General features: G+C 38.7%; 1 protein-coding gene across 1 annotated transcript; it reads right to left on the minus strand.

Moving 5' to 3' along the window:
* Positions 1 to 280: 280 nt before the first annotated feature.
* On the minus strand, positions 281 to 18,632 carry LOC133535066 (transcriptional repressor scratch 2-like). The gene is made up of 2 exons (XM_061874503.1): positions 18,353 to 18,632; positions 281 to 1,370 (listed from the first exon to the last, which is right to left on the minus strand). The coding sequence occupies exons 1-2, from the start codon at positions 18,486 to 18,488 to the stop codon at positions 604 to 606; spliced, it is 903 nt and encodes a 300-aa protein (XP_061730487.1). The 5' UTR covers positions 18,489 to 18,632; the 3' UTR covers positions 281 to 603.
* Between the last annotated feature and the right edge of the window lie 396 nt (positions 18,633 to 19,028).

The following is a 19,028-nucleotide window of genomic DNA, read 5'->3' on the forward strand; positions in this document are numbered from 1 at the left end:
GCTGCCTTGGACACCCTTATCTCCACTTCCCACAGGAGGGCTCCCATCACCCGTGCCACAAAATGATGGTCTCGGGAGTGCCATCTTCTGCGGTAGGGCCGTTGACTCTGGAGAAAGCATCTGGTTTGACTGTAACATCATAAAAACAACAACACCAAAAGTACAGAGTTCATTAAGAATGGATTAGAATAGACGTATCCATTTTCAAGAGTAACCAAGTATTAGTAAATATTACTCATAGTAGTAGTATACTACAGTAATACTTCAACAAAAGCAAGTGTTCATTTTCATCATCTTTATTGTCGTCACCAGTCCGACCAGAGAGAAGGAATTTAACCCTGCATTTATTACAGCTTTTCTTCCCAACAAATCATGGCTCTGAAAGAAGATATCCATTTAATAATAAATAGCAATAAATAAGAAAATAAATACACAAACAAATGATTGTTCCGTTAATAAATAGCGAGTTAGGTAAAAATGATTATTATCGACTTGTGTTATTGCTTGAAAGGATGCATGCATGTGATACGCCTGAGGAGCCTGTACTGCAGTACCAATGGCAGTATTGGCAGTTCTCGTCTGTGCAGGACGAGTTCTTGTCAGTCAGTTGCAGTCATCCTCTGCTTGGGGTCCTCGGAAGCAGGCGGACTCACAGTGCTTGTTTAAGTAGGATTTGAGTGCGAAGCTTTTGCAGCAGCGCTGACACGAGTAGTGCTTGGCTGGCGAGTGCGTCTGCATGTGAGCGCGGAGGTTGGAGCGGTCGGCGAAGGCTTTGCCGCAGTGGGCGCAGGCGAAGGGCTTCTCTCCCGTGTGCGAGCGCATGTGACCCTGCAGCAGCCAGGGCCGGCTGAAGGCTTTTCCGCACACGTCGCACGCGTGCTTGAGGTCGTGGGTCAGCATGTGCATGGCCAGGGCCGGCATGGACACGTAGACCTTGTGGCAGGTGGGACACTCCCTGGCCTGCTGGCTGTCCAGGCTGCGGTGAGTCTGCTTGTGTCGGCTCAGGTTGGACGACGTGGCGTATGATTTGCCGCACTCGCCGCACGCGTGGCGGCCTTTGGTTTTGGGTCGGGGACCGCGCCCCGCTGACCCGGCGCCCTCGGCGATCGCCTCTTTGCGCCGTCGTCTCTGGCGGGCGCGTCCGTCCGACACGAGGAAGGCATTGATGATGCTGGCCTCCAACTCTGCGCCGCTACAGTCCAACTCGACTGTGCCGGTGCTGGACCCCGGACTGTCTGGATCGTCCGTGTCGTGGTCGGAGAACTCGTCCCCGCTGCTTCCGCCGATGCATTCTTGTAAACACGAAGACGCCTGCTTGGACTTCTTTGTGTTCTGCATCACGGATGGGATGATGTAATCACGGATGTAGCCTGGGGGAAAATAAAAAGTGTTGGTATCCAGAGGTGGGTAGAGTAGCCAGAAATTGTACTCAAGTAAGAGTACTGTTACTTTAGAGATTTATTACTCAAGTAAAAGTAAGGAGTAGTCACCCAAATATTTACTTGAGTAAAAGTAAAAAGTATGTTGTGAAAAAACTACTCAAGTACTGAGTAACTGATGAGTAAACTGATTACGGCAACAAATATTGCACAAAAACATAAAAATAGCAATGAGCAAATTCAGAGCCAGGAATATCTCTTAAGCAACTAAAACAATAATATATATATTAAATAATAATACATTAAAATGAAAAAAATAAGGCAAATTGAGCCACAATAACTTAACAGCACCATAGGCTCAGTAGGCATTGATTGATTGATTGAAACTTTTATTAGTAGATTGCACAATACAGTACATATTCCGTACAATTGACCACTAAATGGTAACACCCCAATAAGTTTTTCAAAGTTATTCAATTACTTAATAAATGACCAAGTCGAGGTGATCTACCTCATATATACATACACACACATATCATATATATATATATATATATATATATATATATACATACACACATATACATATATGTATATGTATATATATATATATACACACATATACATATATGTATATATATATATATACGTATACATACATTTATGTATACAGTATATAATTTATATTCATTTATTTTGCCGTTTTTGTTGACATGTTAAAGGTGTTTTAATGAATATACATGCATGTTTAACATATAGATTCCTATCTTTCATGAAGACAAGAATATAAGTTGGTGTGTTACCTGATTCTGATGACTTGCATTGATTGGAATTTTTGTGCTGATAACGTCCACGTTTTCAAATGGAGGAGAAAAAAAGTTCCTCCTTCCTGTCTAATACCAAATGAAAGTCGTTGGTTTTTGGCATCTTATTTGTCCAGGTTCCATATTCGTTTTTATACACTTTATAAGAAATACATTGGCAGCAAACTCCGTAGCTTGCTAGCTTTTTTTCGCTGGCTTTCGGTGACTATTATTTTGTTAGCGCGGGCGCGATGGAGCGGCACTTTTATTGCGAAGACAGGAACTGTGCGATCAGTCTTTAGGCTTTTGACGGGAAGTACGGTTGAAATAAAAAGTGTCTTTTTTCCTTTACACTTTTGATTGATTGATTGAAACTTTTATTAGTAGATTTCACAGTACAGTACATATTCCGTACAATTGACCACTATATGGTAACACCCCAATAAGTTTTTCAACTTTTTAAGTCGGATTCGACGTGTGATGGTCATGTGACCGCCTGGCTCTGTTTGATTGGTCCAACGTCACCAGTGACTGCATGTGATTGGTGAAACGTAGGCATGCGTACATCCTACTTTGAATGCGTGTCTGACAAAATCAAAACAAACAAAGCGTGCATTAACAGGTTGATTGAGCAAAAGTAGCGAGTAGCGAGCTGAATGTAGATAAATGGAACGGAGTAAAAGTAGCGTTTCTTCTCTATAAATATACTCAAGCAAAAGTAAAAGTATGTTGCATAAAAACTACTCTTAGGAGTACAATTTATCCCAAAAGTTACTCAAGTAGATGTAACGCGTTACTACCCACCTCTGTTGATATCGGCAATACAGGCCCTGTATTTACTTGGTATGAGATCGTTAGCAACATTTGCAGTATACCGTATTTCCTTGAATTGCCGCAGGGCATACAGTATGCGCCTGCCTTGGACTACTCGCTTCCCAAAATAATTAGCGCATGCTTAGTATTACCGCCTGGTCAAACTTGTGACGTCACGAGTGACACTTCCCCTGTCATCATTTTCAAAATAGAGGAGGCTGATTTCAATACCGGTAATTTGATATCACATAAAGGGAAGAAGATTAAGAGCTATTCAGTAGGATTTAAGGTCCAAGCTTACATCACACTCAAATTTTTACTGCATACCTTTGGTAAGTGCCGGAGTGAGAAGAGGTTTTAAAATAATTGGTGCATGCTTACTTTTACCGCATGCCTTTGGTAAGCGCAGGAGTGAGAAGAGGTTTTAAATGAATTAGCGCCACGGCGGAAATTCAAGAAAATACGGTAAATCATCAACACAAAAACAGTGTTTTTCGAAACTTGGATTTCGCTTACTTTTTTTTTTAAATGTTTTCGGCCCAAAATGTTTTGATTTTATGGCAGCTTTTTCAAAAAGTTGCAAGATCTTTTTTCAATAACATTACTTGTAAGTTTTTTAAAATTTGTTATGAAGGTTTAAAGCAGGGGTGTCAAACTCAAATACAGAGTGGGCCAAAATTAAAAACCCAACAAAGCCGCGGGCCAAGGTTGAACAAATTAACCTTTTAATAGGGACCCAAACAAGTTTTGCATTGAATATTAAACAAGCAAGGCTCATATAACTTTATAGTGAAATGCAAAATCAAATTTTAAATAAAAATGATAATAATCAAAAAATATCAATGGCATATCAAATAAAATTTAAATAAAAATTGAATGCCTCTTTTCTATTTGCAGCCCTCTGAGGTAAATATCAAAATAAACCTTTTCCACGGGCTAATAATACATTTGCAAATAAAATAACAATAATGAATGAATCAAACATTCAAGCCTTGAAGTAGCAAGAGAAAGTGCATGAGTAAATCGTTAATTATTGCTTGGGGGGGGCGGGTATATTGTAGCGTCCCAGAAGAGTTAGTGCTGCAAAGGGTTCTGGCTATTTGTTCTGCTGTGTTTATGTTGTGTTACGGTGCGGATGTTCTCCCGAAATGTGTTTGTTATTCTTGTTTGGTGTGGGTTCACAGTGTGGTGCATATTTGTAAGATTGTTAAAGTTGTTTAAACGGCCACCCTCAGTGTGACCTGTATGGCTGTTGAACAAGTATGCTTGCATTCACTTGTGTGCGTGCGTGTGTGTGTGTGTGTGTGTGTGTGTGTGTGTAAAAGCCGCATATATTATGTGACTGGATTGGCACGCTATTTCTATGTAGAAAAAGAGGACGAGACGACAGGTTGTAGAGGACGCTAAAGGCAGTGCCATTAAGGCACGCCCCCAATATTGTCATCCGGGTGGAAATGGGGAGAAATTCGAGAGACTGGTTACGCTGGGAGATTTTCGGGAGGAGCACTGAAATTTGGGAGTTTGGGAAATCGGGAGGGTTGGCATGTATGAGTATTAGTGGTGAATGTGGTGTTAGAGCGGCGCCGCCGCTGTATAATACCGGCAGGCCAGAGTTTGACACCCATGGTTTAAAGTGATGAGGTGGCGACTTGTCCAGGGTGTACCCCGTCTTCCTCCCAGTTGCAGCTGAGGAAGGCACCAGCGCCCCCCGCGACCTCAAAGGGAATAAGCGGTAGAAAATGGATGAATGGAAGGGTTTAAAGTGATTTTTTTGGGGTAACCCTAATCCAGGCCTGGGCAATCATTTCGACTCAGGGGCCAAATTTAGAGGAAAAAAATCTGTCTGGGGGCCGGTATATCTGATTTTTAGGAACAATAATACAAAACCTCACAATAATGTCTGATTGAATGCTAAAAACGGAATGGAATTTTTAAAAAATTTTTACTGAATAATACACCCAGAATGTACATGAAAATAAAAAATGTGGCATTTACAATATTAACTATGAACGATAAAACACTGAATATTGTCAACATATGAACGTCAAACACCCTCTCCATCCACATATTTTACAATCAAGTGAAATGCAACAAAAATGCAACAAACAGCGAAATATGAACGTGAAGACTAAAAAAAAAAAACCCACCTACAATCTGATACATCTGATATATAACTAAGCTTTAGGACTTTGTTGTAGTAATCCCCTTCCACGTCTGTCCCTGACACCCACATTCCAGGCTGGCCGCTCTGCAAACACTCTGTGGGAACGCTCCCCACCCACTCTGCTTGGTGCCTCGTCTCAGCTGCTGTGACTTAGATTACCATAGTAACTCATTAGGTTACAATAGTAACTAATTAGATTACCATAGTAATTAGTATATCATGCAAAAGCGCATATTCCAACCATTGAAACACTTTGTGTAGTCCAAGACTTACAATTATGTGAAAGTGTCACTGTACATCATAAAGGTAGCTACATTTTCCATCTTAAAGATCTAAAAAAAATGATTTGGGAATGTCCGGCAGGCCAGATTGGTGACCACAGATGAGGCGCTAGCTGTTCAAAGTCGGGACCCGGGGTGGACCACTCATCTGTGCATCAGTTGATGACGTCTCTGTGCTTCTGACTTGTCTCCACACAAGGTGATCCCTTGCTGGCCCACTATGGACTGGACTCTCACTATTATGTTAAATCCACTACGGACTGGACTCTCATTATTATGTTAGATCCACTATGGAGTGGACTCTCACACTATTAACTAGGTCCACTCGACATCCATTTCACCGGTCGCCCGGGGGGCAGCAATGTGACAATGAACTCCAATTATGTGCCCTACTAAGGGTGGGAATTGGGGGTTAAATCACCATAAATGATTCCCGGGCGCGGCACCGCTGCTGCCCACTGCTCCCCTCACCTCCCAGGGGGTGATCAAGGGTGATGGGTCAAATGCAAAGGACAAATTTCACCACACCTGGTGTGTGTGTGTGTGTGTGTGTGTGTGTGACAATCATTGGTGCTTTAACTTTAACTACTGCCATCTGCTGTCTATTTTAAGTCTGTGCGGGAAAAAATGAGTAAAACATCCATCCATCCATCCATTTTCTACCACTTATTCCCTTTTGGGGTAGCAGGGGGCGCTGGCGCCTATCTCAGCTACAATCGAGCGGAAGGCGGAGTACACCCTGGCCAACACAGATAGACAGACAACATTCACCCTCACATTCAATTGGAAATCTTTTTTTGAGGTTGAATTTACAGAAAACACTTAAAACATTGATAACAAATTCATCAAACCACAATTTGATTCAAAGTTTTTGGGAAAAAAAAAGAAAAGTCTTAAAACATTGCGACTTTTTCCGCAACAATGAAAAAATATACAAAAAATTAAAAAAACAAAAATGCCGGCTAAATTCTGGAGAAATTGCCTAACCTAAAAAAAATATATATATATATATATATATATATATATATATATATATATATATATATATATATATATATATATATATATATATATATATATATATAGGCTTTATTTGCATCAGGGATGCACAAAAATAGAAATTTTAACCAATTTAGACAACTGATAATTTCCAGACCTTTACACCCGTTAATCGATAACAATACCCGATATTTCTGTATATTAATTTAAACAACATTGTGTAAAAAAGAAAACTGTAAATTAACAGTTAACAATTTTTCCTCAAAATGTGTAAACTCTAACAACTCTATTGTAGGGAATAGGATAATGTCAACTGATATTTTTTTAACTTAACTAAATAATATCTCGGCGCAAATAATTGTCCTATTATAATTATGACCCATGAAAATAATTTGATTGATTGATTGAAACTTTTATTAGTAGATTGCACAGTACAGTACATATTCGTACAATTGACCACTAAATGGTAACACCCGAGTAAGTTTTTCAACTTGTTTAAGTCGGGGTCCACGTTAATCAATTCATGGTAATCATTGCATAGTATATAATATTTTCAATTATTTTATTGATAGAAAAAAGCAACGTAAATATTCTGAATATGATTTCATAAAATGAAAAAATGTGTCCAAACAACATACTGTACATGCAGTTTGTAAATGAGGACAATAGAATATGAGAAATAGTTATAAGAGAACATTTAACGAAGGTAACTGTGAAATTTACAACAATACTGTCAGTCTCTGAAACGTATGTTTGGTTTGTTAAAATTGTTCACACAATGCACAGATTTTACTTTACTTTCTGCCTTCCATGCATCACCGTGTGATGCATGGAAGGCAGAAAGTAACTCAACTCTTTTGAACGGTTTCTACCTGCAGTTTGTATGCTTTGTTGAGTTAGCACAGGATGAATAAGTGGAAATGACAAATGAGGTATTTGAGTTTTTATTTAGTATTTATTTTGTATTTTGTTCACTCCCAGCGTGAGAGTCACAGTTTAATTCAGGCCTGGGCCAAATTTAGAGAAAGAAAATGTGTCTGTTTTTTAGGAAAACTCATGCAAAACCTCACATTAATGTCTGATTGAAAGTTGAATATGTTATGACAGACCACCTTAAAAAAGGGTGTGTCTTTTACTGAATGACACACCCAGAATGTACACGGAAATAAAGAACGTGGGATTTACAATATTAACTGTGAAGGATAAAACACTGGATATTGACAAAATATGAACGTCACACTGTTACAATAATTATGTGTAAGTTATCACACAACTCCTATGCTTAAAGGCCGTTGCTATAGTTATTATCAATTGCGCTGAAGTTGTACTTTTCTATCCGTGCAAAGGGACAACTCGCAATCTTGGATTGTGAGTCGTGTCGTATCAGTGTTTGTGTCCAGAACATCGAGTGTCGTGATGCAGACGAAGCAGAGACAGGGGGATATCAGTGTCGGCAAATTTCCATTTTAAGAATAATCATATATAGTGTCTATCTGGGGGCTGGACTCTCACTATTATGTTAGATCCACTATGGACTGGACTCTTACACTATTATGTTAGATCCACTATGGACTGGACTCTCACTATTATGTTAGATCCACTATGGACTGGACTCTCACTATTATGTTAGATCCACTATGGACTGGACTTTGACAATATTATGCGAGACCCACTCAACGTCCATTGCATCCGGTCTTCTTGGGAGAGTGGGGGGGAGACCCACATCTGCGGTCTTCTCCAAGGTTTCTCACAGTCATTCTCGTTGACATCCCACTGGGTTGTGAGTTTTTCCTTGCCCTTATGTGGGATCTGAACCGAGGATGTCGTTACGGCTTGTGCAGCCCTTTGAGAAACTTGTAAATAAACATTGATTGATTGATTGATTGATTGGTTGATTGATTGATTGAAGAGGATTATTTGTGATATGTCCTATTTTTAGAATGTGCTCGTTTTATTTCGGGCCGAAGTAAAACAAAGAAAACAATGTGAAGTTGCCGTCGTATTTTTATGTTATCATGCCATGATTTTACCCGTGAGCTAAAATGAGTTTGACACCCCTGCTCTAAAATATCTACCAGAAACTCCCCAAAAAGTACGAGTTTATCTTTCTTTTGGAGAGGTTGTGAGTTCAAACCCCGGCCGAGTCATACTAAAGACTATAAAAATTGGACCCATTACCTCCCTGCTTGGTACTCAGCATCAAAGGTTGGAATTGGGGGTTAAATCACCAAAAATGATTCCCGGGCGTGGCCACCGCTGCTGCCCACTGCTCCCCTCACCTCCCAGGAGGTGATCAAGGGTGATGGGTCAAATGCAGAGAATAATTTTGCCACACCTAGTGTGTGTGTGACAATCATTGGTACTTTAACTTTAACTTGCCATCTTCCTGGCTTCAGACCAATCAAAGGACTACACTCCTGTTAGCCCCTCCCACTGACTTTGATGGCTGAGTTTGACGGATGAAAACCATGAAGCACTGGCCCACATCTTCATTAAATAATTGAATGAATTGTGAAATAATAATTTGAATTTTGAAAAATTGTATTTAATAATTGACTGAATGATTAAGCAATTAATTATATTATGAGGTGGTGACTTGTCCAGGGTGTACCCCGCCTTCCGCCCGATTGTAGCTGAGATAGGCGCCAGCGCCCCCCGCGATCCCAAAAGGGAATAAGCGGTAGATAATGGATGGATGGATGGATGGATTAAAAAAATGTAATTTGGAAACCCCTGCAATACAGGAAGCTCTTGTGAGAGACGGACTTAAATATTCATGAGTGGTCCATCAGTGCATCCTGCGACTGTAACGAGTGCTCTTCACGGCTCAAAACAGCGGCCGTGGCTGAACAAATAAGTCAAAGTGAAAGTGCTGACTCTGCAGAGAGCAGTCATTTGGCTCCACATCGATCCACCTTGTCTTTGAGGGGGGGTTCACATTCACGTGTCACCTTGCGCTTTTATTCTGTACCGTTTCCCCCCGACTGCTTCCACCACCAAGATCTTTTTTAACGCTGCATAGTAATGAAGTGAATTAATTAACTCATTATGTTCTCCATACGGTGAATGTTTATATTCAACTTGGAGAAAGCAAACCACCAGGTTGAAGTAAATAATGGTTGAGTCCATAATAAATCAAGGAGCCTTAGTTGGACTGGGTTAGCTCTCTCACAAGAAGAGGCAATAAATTCAGACTCCGGGATGCAAAAGTGATAGCTCTATCCTGGAGGAGAGACTCTATGTCTATCTGCATGTCGACATTTAAGTTGCAACATACAGAGGTTGTTTTCCGGTCACTTAAACAGAAATCAGCACCTCCAAGTCCGAGTCCATGGTTCTCGCCCCGAAAAGGGGTGGAGTGCCATTTCCGGGTTGGGAAGGAGATCTTGCCCCAAGTGGAGGAGTTCAAGTACCTTGGATTCTTGTTCACGAGTGAGGAAAGAGTGGATTGTGAGATTGACAGGTGGATCGGTGCGGCGTCTTCAGTATTGCGGACGCTGTATCGATCCGTTGTGGTGACGAAGGAGCTGAGCCGGAAGGCAAAGCTCTAAATTTACCGGTCAATCTACTTTTCCATCCTCACCTATGGTCATGAGCTTTGGGTTATGACCGAAAGGACAAGATCACGGGTACAAGCGGCCGAAATGAGTTTCCTCCGCCGGGTGGCGGGTCTCTCCCTTAGAGATAGGGTGAGAAGATCGGTCATCCGGGAGGAACTCAATCTAAAGCCGCTGCTCCTCCACACGGAGAGAAGCCAGATGAGTTGGTTCGGCCATCTGGTCAGGATGCCCCCCGAACGCCTCCCTAGGGAGGTGTTTCGGGCACGTCCGACAGGTAGGAGGCCACGGGGAAGACCCAGGACACGTTGGGAAGACTATGTCTCCCGGCTGGCCTGGGAACGCCTCGGGATCCCCCGAGAGGGGCTGGACCAAGTGCCTGGGGAGAGGGAAGTCTGGGCTTCTCTGCTTAAGCTGCTGGCCCTGCAACCCAACCTCTGATAAGCGGCAAAAGATGGATGAACGGATATATATGCACATCTCTTTACATGGTCAGGTTGTACTCTCCAGAATAAACACACACCCAGACAGAAAAAGAAGGAATATAAGACTGTGGTTTGGATCCTCCAAGTTAGGAGTGCCTCATTTTTTGACTTGACCTCCTCCAGGAACTGCAGTCCTGTGTAATGACACTCGCTTGCAATAAAGCAGCTTTTTGTTTAGCAAAGCCTCTCCGACGTCTCCTTTGATCCAGCCGCACTGCTCTGTCGCCCTTCGCACTCAAATGCACAACAGGACAAATACACAACCAATTTTCGCTTTAAACAGACATTTGCAATATACAAAACCCAAAACCGGTGAAGTTGGCATGTTGTGTAAATGGTAAATAAAAACAGAATACGATGATTTGCAAATCCTTTTCAACTTATATTCAATTGAATAGACTGCAAAGACAAGATGTTTTATGTTCCAACTTAAAAGCTTCATTTGTTTCCCCAAATAATAATTAAGTTAGAATTTAATGGCAGCAAACATTGCAAAAAAGTTGTCACAGGGGCATTTTAACCGCTGTGTTACATGGCCTTTCCTTTTAACAACACTCAGTAAATGTTTGGGAACAGAGGAGACACAATTTTGAAGCTTTTCAGTTGGAATTATTTTCCATTTTTGCTGGATGTTCAGCTTAAGTTGTTCAACAGTCTGGGGTCTCAGTTGTGGTATTTTAGGCTTCACACATTTTCAATGGGAGACTGGTCTGGACAACAGGCAGGTCGGTTTAATACCCGCACTCTATTACTATGAAGCCATGCTGTTGCAATATGTGCAGAATGTGGCTTGGCATTGTCTTGCTGAAATAAGCAGGGGCGTCCATGTTAACGTTGCTTGGATGGCAACATATGTTGCTCCAAAACGTGTATGTACCTTTCAGCATTAATGGTAGCTTCACAGATGTGTAAATTACCCATGCCTTAGGCACTAATACACCTTGGCTTTTCAACTTTGCGTCTATGACGGTCCGAATGGTTCTTTTCCTCTTAGATCCGGAGTACATAACGTCTACAGTGTCTAAAAACAATTTGAGATGTGGACTCGTCAGACCACAGAGCACTTTTCCACTTTGCATCAGTCCATCTTAGATGAGCTGGAACCCAGCAAAGTGTTTCTGGGTGTTGTTGATAAATGGCTTTCGCTTTGCAGAGTAAGAGTTTTAATTTGCACTAACAGATGTAGTGACCGACTGTAGTTAATGACAGTGGTTTTCTGAAGTGTTCCTGAGCCCACATTAAAAAAAAAAGAGTGAAAAATGGTATTATAGGAGGGGGGTACAAATAAAATCTTGCTTCGGGCCCTAATTTAGGAGGGGCCCTGCACACACACTCCTGTGCGTCTTACTTTTAAACGCTCTACATTTTTAATGTGCTCGTTGAAAAATAAAATAATACTTTAAACCAGGGGTGTCAAACATACGGCCCGCGAGATGAGGTTGCTAAGTATAATATTGAGCCGAAATTTTTGAATGAAAGAAACTGCTGTATTAATGTGTCCACTAGATGTCAGAATAGCAGTTCTTTGTATCTTTGTCGATAAGGCTACATATGTAAAAAAAAACATAAACCATATGATAGTGCACCAGTCGAGGAAAATGAGCACAACTAAATAACATCCTGTAATTTGATTTTGATATTATTTTTTTATCTTGATAGATTGAAAGTTATCACCAATAAGTAGACTGAAGAACATTATTACATATTTTATTCAGAAAGTGTAAATACGAACAAAGAAAGATAGAATAGTATTAACCGTAACATGTAAGTGTAAAAAAAAAAGCAACATCAACAACAACGTACATTTTTAAACAAAGAATTCAATCTGAAGTTGTCTTTATTTTTAAATTATCGTGGCATGATTTTACCAACGCGGCCCACTTGGGAGTATTTTTTTTCTCCACGTGGCCCACGATCCAAAATTAGTTTGACACCCCTGCTTTAAACCTTTCAAGCACATCAGCGTCTCCGTCCGAGCAAATCCTTCTAGTCGCTGAATCGTTGCAACCCAACCTCTGATAAGCGGAAAAAGATGGATGAACGGATATATATGAACATCTCTTTACATGGTCAGGTTGTACTCTCCGAAATGAACGCACACCCAGACGGAGAAAGAAGGAATATAAGACTGTGGTTCGGATCCTCCAAGTTAGGAGTGCCTCATTTTTTGACTTGACCTCCTCCAGGAACTGCAGTCCCGTGTAATGACACTCGCTTGCAATTAAGCAGCTTTTTGTTTAGCAAAGCCTCTCCGACGTCTCCTTTGATCCAGCCGCACTGCCGTGTCGCCCTTCGCACTCAAATGCACAACAGGACAAATACACAACCAATTTTTGCTTTAAACAGACATTTGCAATATACAAAACCCAAAACCGGTGAAGTTTGCACGTTGTGTAAATGGTAAATAAAAACAGAATACAATAAAAAAAAACAACAACATCAACAACAACGTACATTTTTAAACAAATAATTCAATCTGAAGTTGTCTTTATTTTTAAATTATCGTGGCATGATTTTACCAATGCGGCCCACTTGGGAGTAGTTTTTTTCTCCACGTGGCCCACGATCCAAAATTAGTTTGACACCCCTGCTTTAAACCTTTCAAGCACATCAGCGTCTCCGTCCGAGCAAATCCTTCTAGTCGCTGAATCGTTGCAATCAGCTCCTTGCCCATCTGTGGCATTTTTTAGGGGGTATGCTAATGATGGGGGTTGGGGGGCGGGTTGAGTGACAGGTGGGGGGGGGGGGGGTGCAGGGCTGGTGTTTGTGAGGGTTAGACAGATGGGGGTCTGATTTGGACAGCAGTGTGGTTTTATTGAACACACACAACACACACACACACACACACACACACACTGCCAAAACAAAGACAAGACAGCTGGCAGCCTGAATCCGGGGGACAAAACATGAGTTGGGGGGGGTTAGGGAGACAAATCTTCCAAATCAAAGTATGAATTTCCTCAGATGTCCTCAGCCAAAGTCAAACAACACAAAAATGTTGTGTTGCTCCGACACTCAATACCTGTCCCCTATATAGCCTGTTCCATCACAAATGGATTGTGTTGCTGCAATCCTACTCCCTGCGGCGATGCAACATCCTGCGGGATCAGATGGAGGGGTGGGGGGTTGGGGGGGATGGTATTCAAGGGCACCTTCTAAGGACAACGTTCTGTTAAATCCGTGCCATTCAGACTGCTTTTGTGGCCGGCATAATCCTAATAACACCAACAATAACAGTGCAATACTTTCTCATAACATGGCCACTACTGCCTAGTTTCTCTTGTTATATTCTTATTTTACTATTATGTTTTTATACCCATTGTTGCTTTTTATTTTTATTCCTATTGTAATAATTTTCAATTTTTTTGCTATTTATACCCCCATTATTTACTTTTTACTTTTTAAATTGACCTCAACTCTGTACATTGCTGCTGGAATTTTAATTTTCCTGAAGGAATCAATAAAGTACTATCCATCTATCTATCCATCTATCTATATATCTATCTATCTATCCATCTATCTATCTATCTATCTATCTATCTATCTATCTATCTATCTATCCATCTATCTATCTATCTATCTATCTATCTATCTATCTAAATCATTTTTAAAAGGGAAAACTGTGCCATTATTCAAGAGAATGCCGGAATTTCAAAATGATTGTTTTTAAGGTGGAAAAAGTGTAATTGTTTGCCAGGATGTCGGAATTTTAATGGAACTTTTAGGTGGAAAGTTTGCAATTCTGAACAGGCTGCGAAAATTTCAAAGGGAAATTTTGAGGTGGAAAATGTGTAATTGTTTGCCAGGATGTGGGAATTTTAATGGAAATTTTAGGTGGAAAGTTTGCAATTCTGAACAGGCTGCGAAAATTTCAAAGGGAAATTTTGAGGTGGAAAATGGGTGATTGGTAATTCTTTGCCAGGATGTCGGAATTTTAATGGAAATTTTAGGTGGAAAGTTTGCAATTCTGAACAGGCTGCAAAAATTTCAAATGGAAATTTTGAGGTGGAAAATTTGTAATTGTTTGCCAGGATGTCGGAATTTTAATGGAAATTTTAAGAAGAAAGTTTGCAATTCTGAACAGGCTGCGAAAATTCCAAAGGGAAATTTTGAGGTGGAAAATGTGTAATTGTTTGCCAGGATGTCGGGATTTTAATGGAAATTTTATGTGGAAAATACGCAAATTTTAAACAGAAGGCGAGAATTTCAATGGGAAATTTTTAAGGTGGACATGTGCAATTCTTTAACGGTATATAGGTATTTCAATAGGAAATTTTGAAGTTGAAAAATTTGTTAAACAAAATGCAAGAATTTTAATGGGAAATTACAAGGTGAAGATGTGTATTTTTTTGTACAGAATGCTAGAATTTCAATGGGAAATTGTACAGCACAAAATGTGTATTTTTTTAAATAGAATGTGGGAGTTTCAATGGAAAATTTTAAGGTGGAAAATGTGTAATTGGTAGACAGAATGTGAACATTTCCACTACAATTTTAAAGGCGCAAAATGCGCAAATTTTAAACAGAAGGTGAAAATTTCTATGGGAAATTTTAAAGCGGAAAATGTGTAATTAAATTTTATACCAAATGCGAGAATGTGCATTTGCTAAACAGGATGTTAGGAAATTCAACGAGAACTTTTAAGGTGAACATTTGCAATTTGTTGGAATTGCTGGAATCTAATTGGGAAATTTTACAACATAAAATGTGTAATTTTCAAACAGAATGTAGGAATTTTAATGGAAAATTTGAAGTTGGAAAATGTGCAATTGTTAAACAGATTGCAAAAATTTCAACGAGTAATTTTAAGGTGGAACATTTGAAATTCTAATACTGCAAGAATTTCAATGGAAATTTTTAAGGTAGAAAATGTACACTTGTTAAACAGAATGCAATAATTTGAACTACAATATGAAAGGCCAGAAAATGTGCACATTTTAAACAGAATGCGAGAATTTCAATTGGAAATTTTCAGTAGAAAATGAATGGTGTAATTTTTAAACAGAATGTGAGAATTTTTTCTACAATTCTTAAGGTGGAACATGTGTATTTGTTTAACAGAATACTAGACTTTCAAAGGGAAATATTAAGGTGGAACATTTGAAGTGCAAGAATTGTTAAACAGAATGTGAAAGGCAGAAAATGTGCAAATTTTAAACAGATTGCGAGGATTTCAATGGGAAATTTTAAGGTGGAAATGTGTAATCCTTTAACAGTACGTAGGTATTTCAATATGAAATTTTAAAATGGAAAATGTAATTATTAAACAGAATGCAAGATTTTCAATGGGAAATTTTGAGGTGAAAACTGTATAATTTGTTAAACAGAATGCAAAAATTTCAATAAGAACATTTAAGCTGGAACATTTTAATTTCTGAAAGTTCAAGAATGTCAATGGAACATTTTAAGGTGGTAAATATACAATTATTTTAACATGGGGAAAGAATTTCAATGGGACATTTAAAGGTGGAAAATATAATTATTGAACAGAATGTGAGAATTTCAATGGGAAATTTTAAGCTGAAAAATGTGTAATTTGTTAAACAGAATGTTGTAATTTCAAAGGGAAATTTAAAGGTGGAAAATGTGTAATTGTCAAACAGAATTCTAAAAATGCAGTACAAAAATTTTAAGGGGGAAAATTTGAAATCCTTCAATTGTTAAACAGAATGTGAGAATTTGAACTACAATATGAAAGGCAGAAAATTTGCAAATTTTAAACAGAATGTGAGGATTTCAATGGGAAATTTTAATGTGGAAATTTTTAATTCTATAACAGTATGTAGGTGTTTTAAATGAAAATAAACACATTTTAAATTGGAAAATGTAATTACTAAACGGATTGCAAGAATTTCTATGGAAAATTTTATTGTGGAAATTGTGTAATTTATCAAACAAAATGCTGTAATTTCAGTGGGAAATGTTAAACTGTAAAATGTAATTAAGTTAAAAAGTTGAACAGAACGCGAGAATTTTAAAGGGAAATTTTAAGGTGAAAAATGTCCAAATATTAAACATAATGCTGGAATTTCAATGGGAAATTTTAAGGCGTAAAATGTGTAATTTGTTAAACAGAATACGAAAATTTCAATAACAATTTTTATGGTGGAAAATTTTTAATTCTGAAAGTGAGAGAATTTCAGTGGAAAATTTTAAGGTGCAAAATGTACAAATCTTTAACAGGTTGTAGGAATTTCAGTGGGAAATTTTAAGGTGGAAAATGTGTCATTTTTAAACAGAATTAGAGAATTTTATCCACAATTATTAAGGTGAAAAATGTGCAAGTGTTTAACAGAATGCTAGAATTTCAAAGGTAATTTTTAAAGTAAAAGAAATATTAAAATTCCAAAAAACAAACTGAAATATTTTCAATGTTAAAAAAACAGGAACCTGGAATTCTTAAATAAGCTGAATTTTTTTCATCCCGGTTTAAATGGGTCAATAAATTGTAATTGTACAAACTCTTATGATCAAAGATCATTTGTTTATTGTCAAATTAGAAATTCTTAAAGTGTAAGAATTTAAATGGAACATTTTAAGGTGAAAAATTTGCATTTCTTTAACAAATTGTAGGAATTTTAGTGGAAAAATTTTAAGGTGGAAAATTTGTATTTTTTTTACAGGATCTAGGAATTTCAGTGGGAAATTTTAAGGTGGAAAATGTGTAATTTTTAAACAGAATGCGAGAATTTGGTCCCAAATTTTTAAGGGGGGAAAATGTGTAATTTCTCAACACAATGCTACAATTTCCGCTAGAATTTTTAGGTGAAAAACGTGCAATTGTTAAACAGAATTCTAGAATTTCAATGGTAGTTTTTAAAGTAAAAAAAAATAAAATTCCAAAGAAAACATTTTTAATATGTTCAATATTAAAAAACAGAAACCTGGACTTCTTAAATGGGCTGAATTTTTTCATCCTGGTTTGAATGGGTCAAGAAATTGTAATTGTACAAACTCTTAAGATCAAAGATCATTTGTTTAATGTCAAATTAGAAATTCATAATGTGTAAGAATTTAAATGGAAAATTTTAAGGTGGAAAATGTGCATTTCTTTAACAAATTGCAGGAATTTCAGTGGGAAATTTTAAGGTGAAAAATGTGTAATTTTTTTTTACAGGATGAAGGAATTTCAGTGGGATATTTCAAGGTGAAACATGTGTAATTTTTAAACAGAGTGAGAATTTTATCCACATTTTTTAAGGTGGAAAATGTGTAATTTCTAAACAGAATGCGAAAATTGTATCCACAATTTCCAAGGTGTAAAATGTGGATTTTTTTAAACAGAATGCGAGAATTTTATCCACAATTTTTAAGGTGGAAATGGGTAAGTTTTTAAAAGAATTTGAGAATTTTATCCACAATTTTTAAGGAGGAAAATGGGTAAAACAATTTTAAACAAAGCGCGATAATTTTATCCAAAATTTTTAAGGTGAAAGATATGTAATTATTTAACAGAATGCTAGAATTTCTATGGGAGTTTTTAAAGTAAGACAAATTACAATCCCAGAATAAAACTGAAATATTTTCAATGTTAAAAAACACAAAGCCTGGAATTTTTAAATGAGCTGAATTTTTTCATTCTGGTTTGAATGGGTCAAGAAAATTTAATCGTACAAACTCTTTAGATCATTTGTTTAATGTACGAAAATTATAGAAAAAGTAAGAATTGGGGGCAACTTTATATTCTATTTTAAAAATAGAATATAAAATAGCCACTCGGTGTCTTCAATAAGTTGAACATGTGTTTGACTGGTTTGACAAAGGCTGTGAAAAAAAAGAAACATGAAATAGAAGACATGTGTGTGAATGATCTCTTGTGTTGTCATGTTGCGATAAATAAAGTGGTGCTGAAGAAGTGGAAGCCCACTCACCATTATCGCTGAGTCGGACATTGAGGTCGGAGGTAGAGTCAGTGATGGCATGCGTCACGGAGCAGGAATCCTGGTAATAGTTGCACGGCCAGGACTCGTGAACCTTGGGCTGCTTCACCAGAAAGGAGCGAGGCATCTTGTTTGCCTGAGGAAAAAGCTCATTTACACCCTCATGGAAAATGACCTGGCGGACAAAGACGGGAGATGAAGAAGGAGACGAGGAGGCGGACAGGACGGAGGAAGCATCAGACGGGATGGAGATGAAGATGGGAAAGTGGTGAGGAAGACACAGAGGCGCGGGGAGGGAGGGATGGGGTGTGTGTGGGGGGGGGGGGGGGGGTGCAGAAGTAGCTTAGCTCAGCATTACTGCAGCCTTTTACATGTGGGCCACCAGACTCCAGGATCAGGTGGTGCTTGGATGGAGGGAACTGCTTAGCATTAATCCATCAAACATCCCCAGGGACACACCATGGAATTACCATCAGCCGTCTGTGCCGCCTTTCTCCTGCACACACACACACACAAACACACACACACACACACACACACACACACACACACACACACATACACACACACACACGATACAAACAAACACATGATCGACAAACCCAAGCAGCAACACCCCCCGAGTGGAGACAATAGTGGTGCAGCAGCACGTGGTTGACACCACGCT

The sequence above is a fragment of the Nerophis ophidion genome, linkage group LG02 (genome assembly GCF_033978795.1).
Source record: "Nerophis ophidion isolate RoL-2023_Sa linkage group LG02, RoL_Noph_v1.0, whole genome shotgun sequence".
Classification (NCBI taxonomy): Eukaryota; Metazoa; Chordata; class Actinopteri; order Syngnathiformes; family Syngnathidae; genus Nerophis; species Nerophis ophidion.

Coding starts and splice junctions, on each gene's coding strand:
- LOC133535066 (XM_061874503.1), bottom strand. CDS start 18,488: ATGCCTCGCTCCTTTCTGGTGAAGCAGCCCAAGGTTCACGAGTCCTGG. Junction 1,371..18,352: donor TGTCCGACTCAGCGATAATG/GTGAGTGGGCTT, acceptor ATTTTCCCCCAG/GCTACATCCGTGATTACATC.